The sequence below is a fragment of the Cryptococcus neoformans genome (assembly GCF_000091045.1).
Source record: "Cryptococcus neoformans var. neoformans JEC21 chromosome 2 sequence".
Lineage (NCBI taxonomy): Eukaryota > Fungi > Basidiomycota > Tremellomycetes > Tremellales > Cryptococcaceae > Cryptococcus > Cryptococcus deneoformans.
Window position 1 is genome coordinate 1277501 of NC_006684.1, and position 21576 is coordinate 1299076.

Below are 21576 nucleotides of genomic sequence, written 5' to 3' on the forward strand. Positions count from 1 at the left end.
AGTTCAGCGGCGAAAACCGCCTTTCCAATTATCAGCCTAATTAAGATAATAAAATACAATAATAACAACAACGAAAAAGAAAAAAAAGTAGTGCAGGAAAAAAGAACTGCCCCAGCATGGATTTGAACCATGGACCCTAACCTGACCTCGTATTAACTACGAAGGCCATACTCTAACCCCTGAGCTACAAGGGCTTTCTTAAATGTCGGTTAAAACTGCAATCTTATAAGCCATCATAAACCATTCTGGGCATATTCTTATTTTGCCCTGCAAACAAAGGAAGGAATATGATAGGCTCGACAAGCCTCCCGGCGGACATCTACCCTCCGAACGAGGCACAAAGTTCCAAGGAGGGGCTTGTGTCGAGCTTTGGGGTATGCTACATGTACACCTCATTGACAGTTGATTGATTAGAGGAGGTTAGTCTCTGGTCGCTCATCAGTGGCCGATGGTTGGACTGATGATAGGTTTGTCGTCAGCCATCAATGATGTGATGATCCATATGAAGAAGGTTTATAAAATACCGATGCAAAGAAGTTGAAACCCTTTTCGGAAAGACTGTTATTTTAGCCTCTGATACTGTAGTGGCCAAATTGGTACAGTAAATGCTCATAGAAGACGGGCGAATGATGGTGATAATAATACGTCTATGTCTGGGCTGTACCAAGGTAGTCCCACTTATATGTTGGTCAGGGAAAAACGATCCTCCAGCAAAGTCGTCATGCTACAACAGTAATACGCGACCAGAGAACAATTCGAGTTATCCCTAATAATCTAAACAGTTGTTGGCCTCGCATCCCATAAAATAGGAAGGTAGAAGATAGAAGTTTTTTGCCATCAAAATGGTGATATTTCGGTCCATACAGCAGCCATAGCTATTCTATTCTGCCCAGTAAGCACGATTCTTCACATGACATACTGGCAGAGCTCGTCCTGTTCACTATAAATATATGTTTTTTTCAAACAGGCTAAATGCTTATTCGGTTGGCCCTTCCCAAACTGGTTGTGCCTCCGCATCAGTGACAGGTGCTCGCATAGTTCTAGCAATCCTATATTAGTAACGCCGAGAAAGTCTGATAAATTCAACTCACGAAGGGGCATCGACCACACGAACGAAATGCAGCGCGATGAAAACCAAACCAACGACACCGACGACGGTGCCGCAGATATACAGAAGCATGTAATAGCTGTAGTTGATGTCAGACCACCTCTAGTCTTGCCTCTCCTTCTCTCTTTTAGACATACTTAAGCATTAGGACGCCGAGCAACAAATAGACTGCAAAAAGGCAAATTAGCTAGGAAGCGATATTTTTGAGATGATAAGATTTACAAGCACCACGACCAAGGAAAGAGTGCATGAAGCTGGCATACTTTTGGATAATGGCCTTGTGCTCCTCGGTTGGGGGTCGAACTTCTAGGAAGACGATCACAGCGCCGATGCTACGAGGTCCGTACGTCAGCCTTAAGGCAAAATGCAGCAATCGCAGCCCAAGTCTCACAGAATCTCATAGATTCCAATAATGATACTTGAAAAATTATGCTTGATAAGAGATCCTACACCTCCAACAATAGCGAAACCACCGACAATCCTTCAATACAACCCATATCAGCAACTTGTCAACAAAGGAACATCAAATCAGATGAGGGAACGGTTATGACCGTGATGTTGACCTACATGTTAACGATTCTATAGTCATTCCTCGTCAGCAACGCAGTTCAATAGTATTGGGGGAATATCTACGAGAAAAACAGCAACAGTCTTGTGAAGGTTAGGGCCATCACGAGCCGTGCTCTTTTCTGCTAGAAGTGTCCCCCCAGGTAGTAGTAGACACTCACCGGAAGAGTTCCGCGGGGTTCTGCTGTAAGCGCTCCATTTTGGCTCAATGGTCAATGATGATATGGGTGAATGGAATTGCAAGTCAGGTTGCAAAATATAAAATACTTGCTCAAAGTTCTCGAGCTAATCGTTCCAGTTATTGCCTGATGCGTTTCGAATAGCTTCTTTGCATGGGAATCTCGCAGCATCGCTTCGAATTAGAGGAACAACAGGAACCTTAAAGTCGTGATGTGTAACATCTCTTATCGTCTCCGATCTCTCGCAGCGGAATCGAAATTTCAAACTTGTAATTATTGAGGAGTAGATGCCATGCCAGCATCTTTTTATTTGTTATCATCGTTGATACCAGCGGGTACATATACCAGAATTACAGTAAGGCCAGAAGCCATAAGGGCATGCGGGCAGCTGTTCGCAAATTATTAACCAGAACATTATTACGGACGAGGTGGGTCCTTACATTGGTTGCTCCAACAAGGTTGTGACCATCACTTAACAATCCGCTCAGATTATTCATAATGTCGAGCCACACAACCCCAATTTACCAATGCCAAGATTGGCCTTCAATTGTTATTAAACCTTCTTCCTCATCCGGCCATCCCCTTGACTCTCCTCACTTCTCTATACCACCTTCCATTCTCCCTCATCTGGAAGAGGCTTCAAAGCACCTTCATTCGCATAAGACAGTCGCTGTTCCGACTGAGACGGTATATGGTCTTGCAGCTTCATCCCTTGATCCCGAAGCTTGTAAGATGATTTACAAAATCAAAAATCGGCCATCAGACAATCCCCTCATTATCCACGTCTCATCATTAGATATGTTGCGTCGCCTCCTACCACCTGACTATAGTTTCTCGTCTCTTTATCTTGCCCTTATCAACGCCTTTTGGCCCGGGCCTTTATCTTTACTGTTCCCATCACCGTCTCCCCCTCCATCACCTGCTCCTCAGACAAATGCTATCCGCATGCCTTCCCATCCCCTTGCTCTTGCTCTCATAGCCCACTCCAACCTTCCGCTATCCGCCCCGTCAGCCAATTCTTCGGGTAGACCAAGCCCCACCAAGGCACAACATGTGTGGAATGACCTCAATGGATCAGATGGTCTTGGATGCATAATAGACGGAGGCGACTGTGGAGTGGGTGTAGAATCTACCGTCGTAAACGGGCTTGAGTGGAAGGAGGGGGGAGGAGGAAAAGTGGACATTCTTCGCCCTGGCGGGCTAGGTGTAGAGCAAATCAAAAAGATTGTAGATGAGGTTGATGGTGGAGAAGGCAAGACAGAAATCCTTTTGCTCGGGAAACCTTGGAAGGGGGCATCATTTAAGCATTCATCTTCTACAGATCCCGTCCAGCAAAACGACGTTAACCTTTTAACAACTCCGAAGGTCAATTTTGCACCTTCAACGCCCGGTATGAAATACCGACATTATTCCCCCCGGGTACCTGTATTCCTTCTTAAACCTAGCAATATATTCCCTCGTCCACCAGCCCTCATGTCACCATCTTCATCATCTGCATCTGCTGTACTTCGGCAAATATTGTCAAACATATCATCGGACTCAAAGTTCAAGAGGAGGATAGGCGTTCTCCATTTTGAAGGCTCCCCATTGAGCAAGCAGTTGCTCATAGATACGGATGAAGCAGAATTAATTCCTGTGTCTTTAGGTGATTCTGTGGCTTCGGCAGCTCAACGCTTGTTCGCCGGAATGCTCACCCTGGAGAGTGTACCCTCGACAGATGGCCAGCCGTCTGGAGTTGATGCTATCGTCATTGAGGGCTGCTCAGATGACGGATTGGGGTTGGCGGTGATGGAAAGAGTAGGCAAGGCAGTAGGTGGCGGCGGGGTTTTAGGAGATGTAGCCACCGACGACGGAAAGGTTGTCGGTAGCGGAAACAAGTTCTGGGTGGACGTTAGTTCTACTTGATCTAATTCGGCGTTCAAACTGTATAATCCGTTGAAACAGATGTAGATGCACACAGCCTCCTTAAAGCTTATCACACATGTCACGTCTGTGAAAATGATGCCGCTGATAATCTTGAAACAATTCTTTTTGCCTCGTTTGTTCTCCCAGTCTCGTTTAATCATACCAGGAAAAAAATGAGGAAAAAGAAACAGCATCGGCTAATGGCAAGGCGCTGCCATCGCCAATAATATAGCATGTCGCTCATTCATACCCTATGGCAGCGACAGCAACTATTATTCGACCATGATGATGATAGCTGCTTTGAGGTCAAGTAGACTACGTGATCATCCATACGTTGTTATGTCAGTCGTGGAAAACGATACCCCTTCTCAGTCCTCGTCATTGAAAGTCCATCCATCAAATAATCAATGGAACATATGTAGAAACTGTATCCGATCATTCGCTGATGTGAATCGATAGATAAATATGCATCGAGGCATCCGTATCAACCCGATGTCTGCTGAGGAACTCTGAAATCATAATACTCTGATGCAAGTATCAGAATGATATCAAATAAAAAATTGTCCGAACGACAAGCAAGTAGGAACATTTTCTTCGGAAACGTACGGAAACGGTACAAATAATTCATATATGAAAAATAAATAACCATATGGATTTTTCAAATGAAATAAATGTCCGAACGACGACGAGCCTTTCAGTCTTGAATTTAGCAGTTGTCCCGATCTATGTACGTTACATCTACGTCTAGAATATTTTGAGTGAGTGGTCCTTCAGCCACCAAAGAAAGATAAGTGATACGTTAAGCATTCCTGTCTCGCTTTAATTTCTTTACCTTCCATACATATACAGACAACAAATGCCCGCAACAAAATCCAAGTCCAACGTCGCCCTCCTTACAGAGGGTGCAACTTATATTCAGCGAGCAAAGAAAGCTAGAAAGGAACAAGTCGAAGAAATCAAGTTTGACGATGAAGCCAGAAGGTGAGTCATTTGGCCATTCATATCATGTTCTACATCATCATCAGGAGATGGAGCTGACCTTGGGATTTAAGAGAATGGTTGACCGGCTTTAGTAAGAGGAAAAAGGCCAAGGCTGAAGAGAAGAAAGCCAGAGCTAAGGAAAGGGAGAGGCAAGAGCATTTGGAGGAGAGGCGAAACGTTTGTCTATAGTCACGTCAATCATTCTTCTCAAAGCTAACAATTTGATGTATTAAGGCAAGGAAAGAATTGAGGCAGAGAGCTGCTGAGAATGTAAAGTCGGTCAGACGGGCCATGGGTTTGGAAGATGACGAGGATGATAATGGTGAGTATCACTGCGGTACTTTCTATTGCCGCCGGAAATGTCTGACGCATAATTACAGAGGAGAGCAACGAAGAAGAAGCCGGGTCTCCCGCTCCCAAGGATCTGGAGAAGGCCGAATTTTCGGACGACGAGCAAATAGCAACAGTCACCATCACCGAAGACTTTGATCCCTCTGCTTCAATCTATCCCATCCGAACTTCAACTTCACCTTCGCCCTCTGTTGATGACAAATCAGAGTTGAAATCCAAAAAGCCTACCGTCAAGTTGTTGCCTCCATCAAGTAGACGAGCTCAGAAGGCTGATGAAAAGAAGAAGGAGAAAAAGAAGATTAGCAGAAGCATGGAAACTAAGGCGGAGAGAAGGAAGGGCAAGGAAATGGAATTGCGAAAGAGGTCCAAAAAGGCCGCTTTAGCTATGGAAAGGAAGGGGAAGACTCCTAGAGGTCCAAAGAAGGGCATGGGGAAGGGAAGGCATTGATGGTTTGAAAGCATGTGTATCCAGGGCTTTGTATGTTTTTCATGTACGATATGGCTGAATTCGAAGCTACCGTCTCTCAGACATTTCAACTTGCTCTCCAAGCATCCCTCTTCGTCGGTCGCTATTATAATGGGGTTGCGGTCTATATGGTTGCTGCCATTCTCGCGGCAAGAGCCTATCGATATCTTCTCTGAATTTGATCCACGCATCTACCAGTCGTTAGGGTCTGCTGCTTGATGTACTGGTCAAATAGCTCACCAGATAATGTAACACGCACGCCCCAGCCGGAACTGCTGGCACCATCGAGCTCAGCATTTCGAGTGCGAGATCTCACTGTCAGATAATACACTGGCATACCCGAAGCAATGAATACTAATGCCGCGGTCTCAGCATCGCGAGTACGGTCTGTTCTCATAAACTTACCGAATGCTGCAAATGCTTCCCATGGAGCAGCGAAAATGGGCATCAATAAAAGGAACATGGACACGGCGCAGAAGACGATAGGTGTAACGAGCCAAGCCCGATACGGTCTGTCGAGATGAGGCTCTTTGACACGCAGAACGAGGAGACCAAGGACAGTGAGGAGGTAAAAGGTCCAAGAAGCGACGGAGAAAAAGTTCAGTAGCGCTGAAAAGTGAAACATCGGGGTCAGCAAGCGTCGAAAGTATATAACAATTTTCTAACCTCTAAATCCCCCACCGAAGATGACAAAAAAGATAGCCAATCCACCTTGAAGCAGAATAGCGTTATCTGGCGTTCGACGCTGGGGGTGAAGACGTGAGAAGATGGAAGGAAGGAAGTGTTCTTTAGAGGCTGCATAGATGAGCCTTGCTGCTATGACATTTTTCAATATTCTTTCTCCTGATGCAAAAGAGAAAAACTCACTTGTATACAATCCGCCGTTCAAGGCTCCAAAGCAACTAATAGCTACCAGAGTACTGAACACAACGGCTCCAAATTTCCCGATAGTAACTTTTCCGAAGTCCAACGCAACGGTGTTTGACGAGGCCACGACAGATGGGCTGAGGACAATAAAGTAAGAGAGGTTGGCTCCAAGAAAGAGAACCACTACGATAGCCATTGAAGAGTGCAGAGCACGGGGCAGATCTCTGTTGGTGTCTCGCATTTCGCCTGCCACATACTGAAGGTAGAATAAGCCACAATCTAAGGACACAACACACCAATCAGACGTACACAACAAGCGTCCCAGCCATCAAATGCCCAAAGACCGGAGTAGATAGCGATAGCGTAGTTGCCTGCATCCGCCAATGTGCCTTTGAACAACCCACTGGGCATCAAACCCTCGCCAGGTCCATCTCTGAGCAGCACAATTGCACCCAAGACCGCCACGAATACCAACGCACCAATTTTAATGACAGTAAGGACCACCGTTGAATTCGTGCCCATGGTAGGTGATATAGCGTTGAGAATTGAACATAGAAATATAGCGAAGACTGCTGTCACTTCGATTGACCATGCCGGGACTTCGGAGTCTCCCAAGGAATGTGATATTAAGCGATTGACATATTCACTAAATGGCAGGAAGTAAGGCTCAAGGAGACAGGGTTATTGGCAGCACTTGCCCAAAGATGAGAGCGATCATAGCCGCACTTCCTGGCTTCAATGCTGACACTGCAGTCCAGGTGAACAAGTATGAAGTGATTGGCCCAAACTTGGGAAAAACGTTTTTAGCCCTGCAATAGATTTCCGCTAATAATATAGCTTACTGCGTATGCTAAGTATGCTTGACTACCTCCAGAGAGAGGAATAGCACATCCTAGCTCAGCATACGAACTGCGATTGATCAGTCAATCTCGCAGCCCAAGACCAAGACCAAGCAGTCTGTTGACATACCTTGCCCCTGTCCAAGCTAAAACACCGCTGATAACCCAGACCATCAAGCTCGCACCTACACTGCCTACCTCTTGCACAACTACGCCTGGAGAGGAGAATATGCCTGATCCAACCTGTGCTCCTACCACCAGTGCAACACCTGTTGCAATTTGACAAGTTAGTGAACATCATGCGGTTTTTTCAGTAAAAAAGACCTACCGTGCCATAGCTCAACATGTCTCTCTTCTTTATGAGAGTCAACATCTGCATCCCCGCTCAATGTCAAAGGCAATAGAGCGTGTTCAAACTCGAAGTCTCCCAAGCTGTTGATAGTCGCAGATCTCCCAAGCCTTGGTCGACCGTGCCCCTCATCATCATCGGCAGACGAAGAGAGCTCCATTGAGCTGGGATCTTCGGAGAGGGGCAGAGGGGCTGCTGGGAGAGGGATATAGGGGGAAGTCATAAGGCCCTATTGCATTATGGTTTTGGCTGAGTAAAAGAAACGTGGAACAACTTGGCGGACTTGAAGTCCGACAACTTCATATCGAGGCACAGGCGCGTGTCCCACTTAATTTCATGTCTAAATCGTTTACGCGTCTTTGTGTTTTTCCCATACTTACAGTTTAAAGGCATCTATCCTCAAGTCCAGCTGCAATGTCTCTCTGGGTCGACAAGGTGGGAACTCTGCTAACGTGATTCGAGCATGTCTGATAAGGTGCACAGTACCGTCCGCGAACGCTCGACGATCTCCATTATCACGATGGCCTCTCATCGCGTCTGAAATCTTTGGTGAGTGCACGCCATAGCTCAACCGATGGATGCTTACAGGTCATTGTGTAGGCTGCTTCTGGAGACTTTCCTCATATTCTCTTCTATGGACCGTCAGGTGCTGGAAAGAAGGTGAACACATTTCTACTATCACTTCCTGGGACTATATTGACAGAACGCAGACAAGGATCATGTGCACTCTTCGAGAACTCTATGGACCTGGTGTGGAGAAGGTGAGTGCTCAAGATATTGATTGTGGCATTCTCTGACCTTGATACGCGTTCTTCAGCTTCGAATTGACCAAAGAGTCTTTGTCACTCCTTCTAACCGCAAGCTTGACGTCAATGTCGTTCAGTCAAACTATCACATCGAGCTTACACCATCCGACGTGGGTATGTACGACAGAGTAGTCATTCAAGATATTTTGAAGGAGATTGCACAAACTCAGCAAGTCGATTTGAATGCAAAACAGAGGTTCAAGGGTCAGTCTTTGTCCTGATGGATAAATTCGCATCGTAGCTGACCGCAATCACAGTGGTCATCATTAACGAGGCGGATGCTCTTACTCGAGACGCCCAAGCAGCATTACGACGAACCATGGAAAAGTATATGACCAATATGAGACTTATCCTCTGCGCCAATAGCACAAGCAAAATCATCGCTCCTATTAGAAGTCGATGTTTGCTTATGCGAGTGGCTGCCCCTACAGATGACGAAGTAAGGCCTCTTTAAACTCCTAAGAATCAGTTTTTTACTCTGAGAATAGATGTCAACAGTCCTCAATTACGTCGCCAAGAAAGAACGATTCATGCTTCCATCTTCTGCCAACAATGCCATCCTTGAAACATCGCAAGGCAATCTTCGAAAAGCTTTACTTGTTTTTGAGGCCATGCGGATGCAACACCCCGACCTGTCTGGTGATGTCGAGGTTGCCAAACCCGATTGGGAGACTTATTGTGGAAAGGTCGCGGATGCGATCTTGCAGGAGCAAACGGCGCAAAAATTGTTAGATATCCGGGCGAAGATTTACGAGTTGCTAAGCCACTGTATACCGCCAACAGTTGTTATGAAGGTATGCGAACTGCTGAGAGGTCAGGAGACAAGCTGACATTCGGGCTTAGACCATCTCAGAGAGGCTAGTTGAGAAGGTGGATGACACATTAAAACCGCAAATTGTGCACTGGACCGCTTACTACGTGAGTCCATTCAGTTATTCTTGCTCAAATAGAACCTGATTGTGTGTTTCATAGGAACTTCGAATGCGAATGGGATCAAAAAAGATATTCCACATCGAGGCATTTATTGCCAAGGTTATGACTGTTTACAAGCAATACACACTGTAGGATTTTTCCTATAGTCGCCATTTATTCGCATACTGACAGATTTTGCAGTATGGGCTTCACCGAAGACTTTGAATAAACTATAAACCAGTCGTTACAGTTCATGTCAGATGTATTTCTATGATGACATCTATTGAAACACATGTTTTTTTCATTGCTCAGACGCATCTGCTAACACCGCCAAATCGCCAAAGCTGTTCATGACCAAATCGGGCACAACTTCGTTGGGGTTTTCTCCAAACACTTGTTCATACTTAGTAACACCGCCCATGACAAGGAGGGTTCGGATCTTGCTGTTACGGCCGAAAGCAATGTCAGTAGCGAGGTTGTCGCCGACCATCAGAGCTCGAGAAGGATCAAACATGTGGCTAAACGTGCGTCGTAAGTTTTCTGTGGTAAGACTCAAGAATCGGAGCAACTTACTGAGCAAGAATGGCGTCCATCATCATCTTGTTGGGCTTGCCAATTACAAGAGGCTTCCTCTTAGACGCGTTAACGATAGGAATAGACAATGAACCAGAGCCTGTAAGATCAATGAGCTGAAAGAATGACACGCAAGCACAAACGAGTACCGACCAGGGAAGACATCACCGTGGGTAGGGAATGTGGGGTCGGTGTTGGTGAGGATGAGCTTGCACTCTGGATTACGGAGGTAAGTCATGGCCTTTGCAAGTTTTTGGTAATCTGGGGGTCATCGCCATCAGTTTCATTCCTCTCCACACCGCAACCTGAGGTTGTCACAACTTACTTATCCAAGAGTCGAAACCACATAAGACGGCACCGATGGAATCATCGGCCTTGAAGACAGTAAAGTCGATAGGAGCTTTGAACTCTCGGTCCACAGGATCCTATAACAACTCGTTAGTTACCTCGTTTCAGGCTTTGAAAGGTCATGACATACAGAACCACCGCAGTGGGCGATACCGCACTGGTCGAGTTCCTCTTCCAATCCTTCTTCACCAAAGACGTAGACCTTCTTATCCTTGGGGAAATTCAAGACTTCTGAGATGTACACTGCTGATGCATAAGCCGAACCGAAACACTCGTCCTAGAGTAATGAGTTGATTACCAGTCAGCTGACCAACATTTAATCTTCCGATAAGAGATAGAACAAACGATAGAAGCGTTCAAGCCAAGCTGGTCAAAGGTTTCCTTCAGTTTCCTTCTAGACTTGGTGGCATTGTTGGTAACGAAAATGATTTTCTTGCCTGTTCGCTACCTTCAGCTATCAACGCGCACCCAACTCAAATCGCTGGGCCTTACCCTTCTTTCTCAGCATGTTGAGGACTGTTCGAACGCCTTCTACTACCTGCTTTCCATGATAAAGAACTCCGTCGCAGTCCAACAAGAAAGTATCAACAGAGTCGACGAGCTTCTCGTACTCTTCGACGGATTTGAGGAAAGGAGGGGCCATTGCCAATAAAATATCAGGCAATGTAATGGAGGGCAAAATGTAAACAGAAAACGACCAACGAACCGAAGGACGAGTCGAAAACGCGACTCCGTCCATCTCATAATAATCGGGCTCGCATGAAGCATCAATAATTAATCGTGGTCATCGCAATCACGGTGAGATCCGATATAATAAGCTTACGTAAATGTATTTCGACGTCCCGCCGCAAGCTGTCGTCCGTCGGGTTAGTTAATAAAAAGGGAATACTGTATGATGCTTGAAGGTATGCCTAAGAATGGAACCCCTGTAATCGATCACTAGCAGACCAAATGTATCAAGCCTAGTCTGCACAATGGCTTGATAAATAATCATTGTCTGTGTATGATACAAACTGTATACAAATAATACAAACACACCCATTAATCTTCAGTTATTAGTCAAGCTTCCCAACCTCCTTCTTCTCCGCCAAGGCGATGTCCTTTTCCTCGCGAGCGTCAAGCTCAGACTCTTTCTTCAACTCCAACACAAGGTCTTTCTCATCTTCCCGCACATCTGTGATCTCGTCTTTGACCTTCTTTGTGTTATCATAGACACCGGTTCCGTCGTTCGTATCTTTGTCCTCATCCTTTTTCTCCTCTTGATGAAGGAACTTTGAGATGACATCCTCACCATTGGTGGGGGCTGGTCCTTTGGAGACACCTTCTTCTCCGCCCCACGACCTAATATTAATTCCACTGGAAGGCTGGTTGATCAATCCGACCTTGCCGATGTCATCGGATACTCCCAACTCATTCATTAACTTGTCCAGATCTTCGTTCGTCATTTCTCCCATGATTTTCTCAAGCTCCATCTCTTGCATTGACTTTTGTTTGGAGGCGGAGGGAGCAGATGGGTCGGAAATTGTAGATGCCTCGTCGGGAATATTGAGGTCTTGTTTGAGGAACGATTCAAGGGATTGTGTTTCTACGGCTTCTTCAAAATCCTCCATTGTCTAGCGAAGATATTAACCTGGTCCCTAGACACGCTATAGGCATACTTACACCAATCCATTCACCTCCCACGAGATAGCCAGGAAGACCAATGACCTTGCCCGCCGGTTTTGCTCGTTGCCAACGGCGCTTGGCTTCTTCATCCATCACGAGGTCATATTCCTTTGTTAAAGAGTAGTCAGCATGTTCTCTTTCAGTAGGTTTAGCAGACTGTCCGTGACGTTGCCCGGACTAGCCAGGATTACATCTGAGACGCTCGCCCACAAGCAACCATGATCTTACTCACTTCGTACTTGATATTCATGGCATTCAGGGAACTAATAATCAATTGAGCTTCCGAGAGACAGGGATACATAGTTTCAATAGACATACCTCCTGAGGAGATCATGATGCCTTCGGACTGCAGGTGCAGACGTCAAGCTCGTGACCTGACGCGACATTGAGGATCAGCGAGAGAGTGGCCAAGGGTCGTTCGGCTGGACATGAGCGTCTGCAGGACTACTCACATAGATGGTAACAAGCGGGGGCGCCATGATTGTAGTTGAGTATATATCCTTATGCATGGAATGAGGAGAACGAACAGCGATCTTCGCTTTTTGTCTCTGGGACAAATGAACGACTATTATTTACTGCTTGTGTTGCGTCACTCTGCTGTGCAAAAGGGGGAAGGTAGCCGGCGTAGATCGGGACACCCCCCCTGACGCCCTCAACATCATCATCGTCAGCGGCTAAGCTCGCACTGCAACCTGTTCCGATTTCATCACTTCTGTCTTTTGCTCATCTCTTCTTTCAACTTCCATCTTATAAATATCATTCACCTCAGCACATATACCTCTCGCAGCTCATATACACAATGTCCAACCAGGCTGAGTACGCCCCAGTTCATACAACTTATCTCAGAACCCGAAGACTGACATCACCTATTTGAACACCATGTAGTCAAGCTTCTACTTTTACCCCCATTCATCCCTTCAACATGGAACAACCCAAGACTTGGTACGTGAATTCCAGTCTATAAATCCTTGCGGACATGCTGACGTGAATTATAGGAGTGCTACTATTGGTGAGTAATATTGCCTGGGTGCCCAACAGAATTCTTATCACTTGTCGTGACGATCAGGCATGTTGAATTGGGACAGGTAAGCTTTGCCTATATCCGATATACTGGAGCTAGGAGATGACATTTATGATCAGTGACAAAATTGTCTTTTCCAAGCGATCTCTTCTTGAATTCCTTAAGTGAGTGGAGGAGGACAGAGCGGTCAGGAAAGATCTGACGTGTTGGCTAGGTCTGCAGGTGTGACCGTCAACCAGAATTTTAGCGAGATCCAGAAACTTCCGAGTAAGTCTATCTTGGTGATATATTTCATCTGCAAGTCCTCCTTGCTCCACCAGGTATGATGTCTGTGGAATCCGCAAACTGCTGGCCAGCCTTTCCTAGATCATCAAAACACGTGAAATGTCTTGGGTTTTGTGCATATCATGTATTAGTACGGGAACTGACAATGGCGCTCACAGAGTACGCCACTTTTGGAAAATTCTCTCAAGCTGCTACCGATGCCGCTGTTGCCGACCTTGTTGAGGCTGAGATTGCCGATCCTACCACCGAATCAGCCATCCCTCCTTCCAAATCCACCGTTCCCCGAAAGGCCAAGGAAGACAATCTTCGACTTTTTGGTGAGGAGTACGAAGAACAGGACGCTCTCTCCCTTGCCCCTCCTCGAGATGGCGGTGACGGTGTCGACGTTGAAATCGAGAGATTGGAAAGGATGAAGGTGCATGTTGAGCAAGAACAAGAGGGCGGTGCAAAGATTGAAGACGTCAAGGATGATGACAAGGAGAAGAAAGACAGGATTAGCAACCCCCCTCCTGGATTCAAGCCTACCCGAAAGGTCACTCAAGGTAAGTTGTGATCGTTTTATATTCGTCATAAGCATACTAATATCGCAAATACAGCTCCAGGTGGCAAGTCTTCTGTCGGTTCTATCTGTAAGTCATTGCTGATACAGCCATGTAAGAAACTTCTGACATCTTGTGCAGTGTTCGGTGGTGACGAGTAGATCTAGATGTGAATCAAGAAGCCATACGCATGCATCCTTTGTACATTCAAAGAAATTCATGTATTTCTGGTAATTTCCCTGCGACTTTATAAAAAACTTGAAACACGATTTTAATTACCATATATCACAACTAGTTAACATGACTAGTTATAATAACCGATCATTCCTCGCCAGTGTAGGCATCAGCATTTTGGACAATGGCGTGGATCCACTTAACAATTTGAAGGTGTCCTGCAATAGAGCCCTTTTCATCGACAGTGTGCTGCGAATACGGGTCAGGCATTCAGTCATGTTTAAAGTCTGGCTTTCGGTTGTGTTTAGAGTCTGACACTCACAGCATTTTCACTTCCAGTAAAACTGGTACCCATGAAGCGGTAGACGTTCTTGGTGAGGTTATAGTACATTTTGCAGTCAGTATTGCCCCTATGTTGAATGTAATCAGCCCTGAAACTTGGTCACTGGAAGAAAAACCTACGTTGAAGCGAAGGGAGTAACAAAACGCTCCTCGCCATCGGGACCTGGGATCGCAGCCTTGACTGTCCCAGCAAACAACTCCCAGACCCCACCTTCAGTTGGAGTCCTTGGAGCAGGTTCGAGAGGCAATCCCATTACCTCAACCTTGACAAATTTACCGTTTAACTCGCCCACGTCCCTCCCATCAAACGCTGACAGTTCTAGACCACTCTTCTCAGCCACTTGAGAAGCGAGATATTTGACATGTTCCTTGGTCGAGTTGAGACTCTCAGAGAAATCGATACGGAAGTTGACCATCGCGGTGACAAGTTCAGGCAAAGCATTGACTTTGACGCCGCCATGCACGACGTCAACTGCGGTAGTGGTCCCTAGCAAGGCACGCTCGAGGAGGGAAGTTTTGGCGAGCGCTTTAGCCAGTTTAGGATAAGAAGTAGGACCTTCGGAAGAGAGGAGAGAGGAGAGGGAAGAAGGGAAAGAAGAGCCGTGTTTGGCAGCGCACATGAGAGCGGTAAGGTAAGGAGAAGCGGGAGTGAGCTATACTTTGTCAACTTTATGTGCTGTCTTGAATGTATAGGCTGACCTTGGTAGGGAAAGGGTTGTCTTCTAAGGAAGTCAACAACCGGGACATGATTCCAATACCAGTGTGCTCGGGTGGGACGGAAGAGTGCTGCAGGAGAGTGAGTCTCGTTCGGATGTTGATTCGGGAAACTTACACCACCGGCAGTACCAACGGTAATCTGTAAGGATGAAAATAGACGTTGGTTAGCTACTTTCCAACCAGCAGGAGGTGAGACCCACTGTGATGTCCATATAGCCTTTCTCACCCATAGCAGGCAAAGCAAAGGCCGAACCATAGTACTAAAAGAGGTTATTCCTGTTCCTTCACAACCTTTCCTTAAAAGCAACCCACATCATCTTCAGTACCACTTCCTTCATCGATAACCATCAGCAAGCCATCTTTACCGTAGCGTTTCTCAAGTAAGGGAGCAATCTGTCCTTGTCCTCGACGAGCGAATACCTCTTCCTCGTCGTTTCCATGGGAGAGGATAATGGTTCTACGAGGAGTAAATCCGTTCTCTAACAAATGAGTAATTGCTTCCCCTACGAACGCCATATTAATAAATATTGAAGGGCCCCAAGTCAACAGTATACTGACATTGAGCAACGAGAAGAGGTTTGTCGTCAGCAGCCCCTCTGCCCCAGATGTAAGTCCCGTCGTTGTGACCCGAGAAGGGTGGATAAGTCCACCTGTCGTATGTGGATTCGGGGGCGGGGACTACATCGTAGTGAGACATCCTGCATGTTGGGGACAAGATACGTCAGCTAAATTATATGAATTTTAGCTAACCTTGGATGATACTTACAACAAAAGGGGCTTGAGAGTCGGATCGGAACCCTTGAAAGTAGCCAAGATACCGAGCCCTATAGATATCAGTCAGATAATTTGGTACTGCAAATGAAGCGTCGCAGAACCCACTGTTGATGTACTCGATAGTGGCCTTTTCATGCCTATCAAAATACAAAGTACGGTCAGCCTGGATACACTTCATGATCGAAATTCTGCCATACGCAAGGGGATACGTCTCCTTCAACCAGTCTTGGAATATGAAGAACGGTTTCCACCTGGGATCCTCATCGGGTTCTTCATTATCATCGTAACTCTGAGTAGGGATTCGCTGTATAATCAACCCATCAGCTATCTTGCGCCTCGACGGATATGACAAAGGGGCACTACTAACCACTGCCTGGGCATAATGCTCAATCGACCTATTTCTTTCCTCCTCCGTCATCTCCCAAGTCATGTTGGGATAGATAGGCTTGGGTTGCTGGGGACATGTGGCCCAGTTTTTTAGTTGCTCGATATCAAAGCGAGTGGTCAAATCATCATGGAATTTGTAGGATGACGGATCCAAGCGACCGTTTTCTCCCTCAGAAACTGAAGATAAGGATGGACCAAAGTTGATAGCGGTTGCGAGGAGAAATAGAATACCCAGCAAGATGCGGGGCTTCCAGGAGGGACGGTAGGGTGTAGATGACTGGATAGGTAGAGGGAGAGCGGAGCTCTGTTTCTGTTCGGACATGGTGATGGTTGGCAGTATTTGGAAGGGATAATGGGAGAAGAAGCAACAGAGGCGATAAAGCCTTTATAATGGCCGGCTTCGTGAACGCTGCATGACCCTCCTTGTTCCGTCGTTGGAAATATGGCCGTTATCTCCACGGAGTAAGCCGATGGCGGAAAACGCCATAATAACCTCCGGGCGCCGCCGCGATAAGAACTGAAAGATGATAGGTGCAAAACTGCAGTTTACGGAATTGTATCGACAGAGAGCATATCCTTTTCTGAGTTGCAGAATTTCAATATGTCAAAAACTTAGGAAGGTTTGAGAGACTTGGGTTTGAAAGGGGTTTTTTTTAGTTAAAGATAGATGTAAAACTAAGCAATCGGTCGTCAAAGCATTATAATACATATATCATGTGTACCGGGTATGGCTCTATCATCTGATGACTTGATGCTCCGAGTGGTTAAGGGGCGGGACTTGAATGGATCACGTAATCCAAGAAATCCCGTGTCGAAAGACGCGCAGGTTCGAACCCTGCTCAAGTCGTTTAATTTTTGCTTTTTGTTTCAATTATCTTTTTACCAGTAATTATGTAATAAAGCGAGTACCACGCCACAACGGGAACGGAACCTTTTTTTCGCGTTTCTTTCCTGCGACCTTTTTGCTAGTCCGAGTATCTCAATCCTCTTCTCAATCCGCCCGAACGCCAGACACGCATAATATGGCCCTCAGAACGCCCGCAACAGCTCTTAGAGCACCTTTCACCCCCATACGCTGCATGTCCTCAGCAGCCCGTCCATCCGCTGTCTCGAAAAATACCTCTTCCCCTCAACCGTCAGCCCCGCGAGTCTACACTGCTCGAAAAACGTTCCTCTGGAACTTGTACAACCAAGTCTTAACGAAATCATCCCTTGTTCTGGTTTTCGACCATGCAAACATATCTGCGGCTGAATGGTCCAAACTAAGGCGTGCTGTTGGGTCAATCAAGAGGCCGATTGTCCCTTACAACCCCAGGCTGCCTAAGGAGGAGCAATTGGAAAGAGCAGAAATCGAACCAGCGCAGTTGATGGTCGTACGATCCGGTGTGCTCGTCGCGACATCCAAAGCTTGCTCGTCCCCCATCACTCCTCATATCACAGGCCAGCGGGCTGTTCTTACCTGCTCCACTCTCTCCCCCACATATCTCAACAAAATCCTTACCGCTCTCTCTAGAACGGTCAAATCTATCAAGCGAGAGAACTCTGCCATTCAACCGACTTTGGAACTTGTGGCGGGTTTAGTGGAGGGCGGGAAGGTGATGGGTCAGAAGGAGTTGGAGGAGTTGGGCAAGGTGCCGGAACTTGATACGTTGCGAGCGCAGTTGGTTGGTCTTTTGGAGGGACAAGGAAGGAGTCTTGTGGGCGTTTTGAACCAGGCGGCTGGTGGAAGCTTAGTCAGGACGTTGCAAGGATTGGAGAACGATCTGAAGGAGAAAGAAGGATCTGCATGAGGAGGGGCATGACACATGCGGCATTGTGGGGACAGCAGAAAATGCATCTATACACCGTACATCTAAGCTAATAAGACAAACACCAAACCCAAGATTAATCGAAAATACTAATGCCTTATGCGGGAATGGAGGAAGACAAGTCTGACAAATCGACTTGGGGATCTGCGACAAATCATCAGCCCTAATCTGCAGGAGCGGTGACGAACTATACTTACGAACAAGATAGTAGACCTTGTTGCCATCCCCAGCAGAAGACTCCAATTCGCTCGAAGGAACCAGTCCTTCTCTGACATCTCCTCGAATTTCTAACAAGTACGAGTCCTATCATGTTATCAGCTACTGGCACAGTCTCATTAAACCATCAAACGCACCTTGGCGAGCTTAGTTAAGGCCTTCCCTATCACTTCCCTCTCATACTCCATATCCTCCTCTGATTCGAAGTCATTCTCCTTCTGTTCGAGATACCATTGTATCAACTCCTCTCGATCAACCCCAGTACCGCTATCCCGTTCAACCTCGGAGAGATAAAGAACACAGAGGTTCATTATTTCCATGTATTGGTTATCTGCATAGGTTATCAGTTCATTCAGGCATGGGAGAAAGAAAGGGTGCTCACAAGTGATTCGCATCTTCCTCTTCGACGGTTGAGTAGTAGCAACGCTGGTTTCACGCGCTTGTTGCTCTTGTTGCTGAGCAGAGGATGTTCTTTGATAACTTGATTCTGCCTCATCCAACGCCGCAAGGTCCGCCGAACTCAGTTGAGGGTCCTCATCCATACCATCATCACCACCAGGTCCATCAGGTCCATTAAGTCCATTGCCCTCATCCTCATCATCGAAAGAAATGTCGTCCTGCTCAACGTGAATGATAGATTGTCTCAAAAGAGAATAGGCTTCGCGCACGATGGCTGGGGTGATTTCGTGTTGACAGTTTGCTCGGGCGATAGCTTCGGATAGTCGGATCATGCTTTCTAGCTGACGGACAGTGATTCGGAAAGACGACTTGCCGGGACCACCTTCATCCTGACGTAAGGAGCGGTACTTTTCGACTAGAACAGCGCTGGCAGCAGGAGTCAACTGTGGCAGATAAGTATATACGTCTATAGTGGTAATCGGACAAAATTTACCTTTGGACTAAAAGTCCTGGCGTATCGAATATACCTCTGGAGCGCTTCGGTGCTGAATTCTGGAGCAATGGCATCATCCCTGAATCTATGCACATTCACGATGTGCTGAGCGATGTGCAAATCGACATTTTCGTTACACTCGTCCAATACGACAAAGAACAAGTCGAACCTAGACATGATAGGCGCTGACATGGCAACGTTCTGACGCAAGCTCATTTTACGATTGTATCGTCCGCCAACAGGGTTGGCAGCGGCGAGGATGGAGGTACGGGCGTTGAGGGTGGCTTGAATACCAGCCTTGGCGATAGAGATGGTTTGTTGTTCCATGGCTTCGTGAATAGCGACTTGGTCGGCAATGTCCATCTTGTCGAATTCATCGATAGCGCAGATACCATTGTCGGCCAACATGAGCGCACCAGCCTCGATGGTAAACTCGCCAGACTCTTCATCTCGGACGACGGCGGCCGTAAGACCAGCAGCTGAGGAGGCTTTACCGGATGTGTAGACCGCACGAGGGAGGAAACCGCAAACGTATTTGAGGAACTGAGATTTACTGGTAGAGGGATCACCGACGATGCACACGTTGATATCTCCACGGAGATGGATGCCTTCTTGTGTTTGCTTGTGCACACCGCCCATAAGTTGGAGAAGGATACCCTTCTTGACAATCTCATGACCATAGACGGTAGGTGCAATACTCTGGACAAGACTTTGGTAGATGTTATCAGAGTTGAGCATGCCTCGCAACTCGTCGAGTTCCTGGGAAGTAAGTGAACGAAGGAACGATTCTCGGTCTTCTTGGCCGTCTTCAACTTCACCTCGCACGTCTGTAACACCAGCCTACATGAAATTAGCTTGATTCAAATCCGTAGAGCTAAAGTCTTACTCTGGAGTCAGCATTTTGAACCATGCAAGCCAAGAACGCAGTCTTATACTGTAAGTCCCTTACACCCAACGCCTTCAAACCTGTTACACCCTGGCTCGCCGGTCCACCATCGCCTCGGCCACCTTTCGCTTCTCGCATCATCTCCGCATTCACCCCAGGAAGACCAAGCTGCGAAACATCGGGAACAACAATGAAGGTACCAGTAAAGGTACATTTGTCACCAGCCTTGGCTCGCTCGACAATTTCTGAACGGAGAATAACGTCGAGTGATCGAGGCATACTACCGGTGGGAATTTCGTTGGCGTTTTCTTGAATACGGACTTTTTGCCAGTCGGAAAATTTTGATTGTTCAATGTTAAGTTGCCATTGGTTACGGTTACTGCAGGTTGAGTTTTGACACATGATAGGCTGCCTCTTGTTAGCTGCAAGCATGAAAAACATGAGAAAAAACATACCTCGGTGTACTTGAACTGCTGTTCCACATCATGGATAGCTGTCTTGCAGTTATCACATACGAATGTACCGCTAACCAGTTCTGGTCTGACCTCTGATGTCCTGGTGACAGTACCACTGATGCTCATCAACTGACCGATCTTGTCCATCCTCAAGTCACGGATACCCGATGTGAGAGGGAGGTTGTAGAAAGCAACGTTGAATTCTCGAATAGTAAGGGAAGAGCTAGGAATGGTCTCGCTTGCATTGACAGATGTTGACATATAAAGCCAAGTGGGCTCATAACGACGCACAAGAAACTGAACCGCCCGCCGAAGATAAGGAAGGAATCTATGTAGTGTAAGCGCGGATCACTATTAAGCGAATGTCACTCACCGGTAATACTGGGATTGGATAGCTCGAGCGAGAATTTCTTCACGTTCGAGAAGATGGCCAAAGTCGACGTAAAGAGTGGTCCTCTCATCTATCTTCATCAGATGAACCTGCTCAACATAGTATTTTGACTCATCCCCTGTAGGTGGTGGTACGACAGACCCAGGAGTTTCTGGGAAAGCGATGCTTTCTGTATAGCTAACAAAGATATTTGTGTAAGTACTTTTTCATAAATGGAATGAGACATCACTAACTTTTCCAAGAACAGGATGAAACTTTCCATCACTTTTTCACCCGTGGTGTCCTTCACTCTGGGGATGGCATCAAAATCAAGCCCCCTTCTACCTTGTCTCCTTCCACGTCCGCCCTGGACGGCGCCTTCCTCTTCAGCCTCGGAGCCGTCAACATCACCATTACGAGCGCCGGGCAGAGAACCGGCGAGGCCGTGCACGTTTTCGAAAGCGAGAGGGTCGACAATGGGTCTATTACCGGGTGGAGAAGAATGGCGAAGGGAGCCCATGGGAGCTGAAGAAGAGGGGAAGTTGAAGTTGGATGGTGGCGAGGACATGGCGATGTTTTTCTGTGGGTAGGAAGGAAGAAAGGTAAATAAGAAGAGGCAGTTCGGAAATGAAAGATGGACGCGTCGAGGGAAGCTCGGACGCGTCGAAATGAGCGCGTTTTGATGCCGACACAAATTCCGTGTGTGGCATTTGTTGGCCCATCTCTTTCCATGTCCTATTCGGCTGAGAATTTTGCATGAAGATTGTTGCGGAACGGCTCATACAAGGAGCTAG

At 46.7% G+C, this 21576-nt stretch overlaps 11 protein-coding genes across 11 annotated transcripts; 5 read left to right on the plus strand and 6 right to left on the minus strand.

Moving 5' to 3' along the window:
• Positions 1 to 572: 572 nt before the first annotated feature.
• Positions 573 to 1969, minus strand: CNB04400 (expressed protein). The gene is made up of 7 exons (XM_568936.2): positions 1837 to 1969; positions 1676 to 1687; positions 1500 to 1589; positions 1331 to 1440; positions 1246 to 1276; positions 1092 to 1187; positions 573 to 1040 (listed from the first exon to the last, which is right to left on the minus strand). Exons 1-7 carry the CDS (start codon positions 1872 to 1874, stop codon positions 977 to 979), a joined length of 441 nt encoding a protein of 146 aa, XP_568936.1. The 5' UTR covers positions 1875 to 1969; the 3' UTR covers positions 573 to 976.
• A 181-nt stretch (positions 1970 to 2150) lies between these two features.
• On the plus strand, positions 2151 to 3805 carry CNB04410 (cell growth and/or maintenance-related protein, putative). Its single transcript, XM_568937.2, has 2 exons — positions 2151 to 2282; positions 2343 to 3805. The coding sequence occupies exons 1-2, from the start codon at positions 2233 to 2235 to the stop codon at positions 3757 to 3759; spliced, it is 1467 nt and encodes a 488-aa protein (XP_568937.1). The 5' UTR covers positions 2151 to 2232; the 3' UTR covers positions 3760 to 3805.
• A 672-nt stretch (positions 3806 to 4477) lies between these two features.
• CNB04420 (hypothetical protein) lies at positions 4478 to 6356 on the plus strand. The gene is made up of 5 exons (XM_024656598.1): positions 4478 to 4517; positions 4609 to 4740; positions 4812 to 4917; positions 4975 to 5062; positions 5121 to 6356. The coding sequence occupies exons 2-5, from the start codon at positions 4616 to 4618 to the stop codon at positions 5537 to 5539; spliced, it is 738 nt and encodes a 245-aa protein (XP_024512178.1). The 5' UTR covers positions 4478 to 4517; positions 4609 to 4615; the 3' UTR covers positions 5540 to 6356.
• CNB04430 (L-methionine porter, putative) lies at positions 5212 to 7950 on the minus strand. Its single transcript, XM_568939.2, has 10 exons — positions 7592 to 7950; positions 7394 to 7532; positions 7267 to 7333; positions 7123 to 7211; positions 6734 to 7070; positions 6425 to 6680; positions 6224 to 6373; positions 5963 to 6166; positions 5798 to 5911; positions 5212 to 5748 (listed from the first exon to the last, which is right to left on the minus strand). The coding sequence occupies exons 1-10, from the start codon at positions 7833 to 7835 to the stop codon at positions 5606 to 5608; spliced, it is 1743 nt and encodes a 580-aa protein (XP_568939.1). The 5' UTR covers positions 7836 to 7950; the 3' UTR covers positions 5212 to 5605.
• A 2-nt stretch (positions 7951 to 7952) lies between these two features.
• Positions 7953 to 9611, plus strand: CNB04440 (DNA clamp loader, putative). The gene is made up of 10 exons (XM_568940.2): positions 7953 to 8047; positions 8096 to 8161; positions 8213 to 8272; positions 8323 to 8373; positions 8430 to 8622; positions 8676 to 8857; positions 8907 to 9212; positions 9262 to 9336; positions 9391 to 9479; positions 9532 to 9611. The coding sequence occupies exons 1-10, from the start codon at positions 8027 to 8029 to the stop codon at positions 9557 to 9559; spliced, it is 1071 nt and encodes a 356-aa protein (XP_568940.1). The 5' UTR covers positions 7953 to 8026; the 3' UTR covers positions 9560 to 9611.
• Positions 9501 to 10984, minus strand: CNB04450 (4-nitrophenylphosphatase, putative). Its single transcript, XM_024656599.1, has 7 exons — positions 10744 to 10984; positions 10597 to 10688; positions 10382 to 10528; positions 10229 to 10328; positions 10057 to 10164; positions 9904 to 10003; positions 9501 to 9848 (listed from the first exon to the last, which is right to left on the minus strand). The coding sequence occupies exons 1-7, from the start codon at positions 10892 to 10894 to the stop codon at positions 9632 to 9634; spliced, it is 915 nt and encodes a 304-aa protein (XP_024512179.1). The 5' UTR covers positions 10895 to 10984; the 3' UTR covers positions 9501 to 9631.
• Positions 10985 to 11174: 190 nt separating this feature from the next.
• CNB04460 (hypothetical protein) lies at positions 11175 to 12453 on the minus strand. The gene is made up of 5 exons (XM_024656600.1): positions 12369 to 12453; positions 12235 to 12290; positions 12149 to 12179; positions 11914 to 12024; positions 11175 to 11864 (listed from the first exon to the last, which is right to left on the minus strand). The coding sequence occupies exons 1-5, from the start codon at positions 12423 to 12425 to the stop codon at positions 11307 to 11309; spliced, it is 813 nt and encodes a 270-aa protein (XP_024512180.1). The 5' UTR covers positions 12426 to 12453; the 3' UTR covers positions 11175 to 11306.
• A 165-nt stretch (positions 12454 to 12618) lies between these two features.
• CNB04470 (expressed protein) lies at positions 12619 to 14366 on the plus strand. Its single transcript, XM_024656601.1, has 10 exons — positions 12619 to 12732; positions 12802 to 12858; positions 12912 to 12925; positions 12983 to 13001; positions 13057 to 13101; positions 13152 to 13204; positions 13381 to 13764; positions 13819 to 13851; positions 13903 to 13991; positions 14057 to 14366. The coding sequence occupies exons 1-9, from the start codon at positions 12716 to 12718 to the stop codon at positions 13920 to 13922; spliced, it is 642 nt and encodes a 213-aa protein (XP_024512181.1). The 5' UTR covers positions 12619 to 12715; the 3' UTR covers positions 13923 to 13991; positions 14057 to 14366.
• CNB04480 (carboxypeptidase s precursor, putative) lies at positions 13968 to 16558 on the minus strand. The gene is made up of 12 exons (XM_568944.1): positions 16136 to 16558; positions 15966 to 16072; positions 15874 to 15905; positions 15761 to 15818; positions 15553 to 15692; positions 15307 to 15497; positions 15195 to 15254; positions 15110 to 15133; positions 14977 to 15063; positions 14398 to 14930; positions 14258 to 14345; positions 13968 to 14184 (listed from the first exon to the last, which is right to left on the minus strand). The coding sequence occupies exons 1-12, from the start codon at positions 16475 to 16477 to the stop codon at positions 14083 to 14085; spliced, it is 1764 nt and encodes a 587-aa protein (XP_568944.1). The 5' UTR covers positions 16478 to 16558; the 3' UTR covers positions 13968 to 14082.
• A 592-nt stretch (positions 16559 to 17150) lies between these two features.
• On the plus strand, positions 17151 to 18001 carry CNB04500 (hypothetical protein). Its single transcript, XM_568945.2, has one exon. The coding sequence runs from the start codon at positions 17178 to 17180 to the stop codon at positions 17943 to 17945; it is 768 nt and encodes a 255-aa protein (XP_568945.2). The 5' UTR covers positions 17151 to 17177; the 3' UTR covers positions 17946 to 18001.
• CNB04510 (DNA unwinding-related protein, putative) lies at positions 17973 to 21394 on the minus strand. The gene is made up of 9 exons (XM_568946.2): positions 21037 to 21394; positions 20786 to 20980; positions 20413 to 20740; positions 19958 to 20365; positions 19072 to 19911; positions 18562 to 19021; positions 18317 to 18510; positions 18161 to 18266; positions 17973 to 18107 (listed from the first exon to the last, which is right to left on the minus strand). The coding sequence occupies exons 1-9, from the start codon at positions 21348 to 21350 to the stop codon at positions 18061 to 18063; spliced, it is 2892 nt and encodes a 963-aa protein (XP_568946.1). The 5' UTR covers positions 21351 to 21394; the 3' UTR covers positions 17973 to 18060.
• Positions 21395 to 21576: the final 182 nt, after the last annotated feature.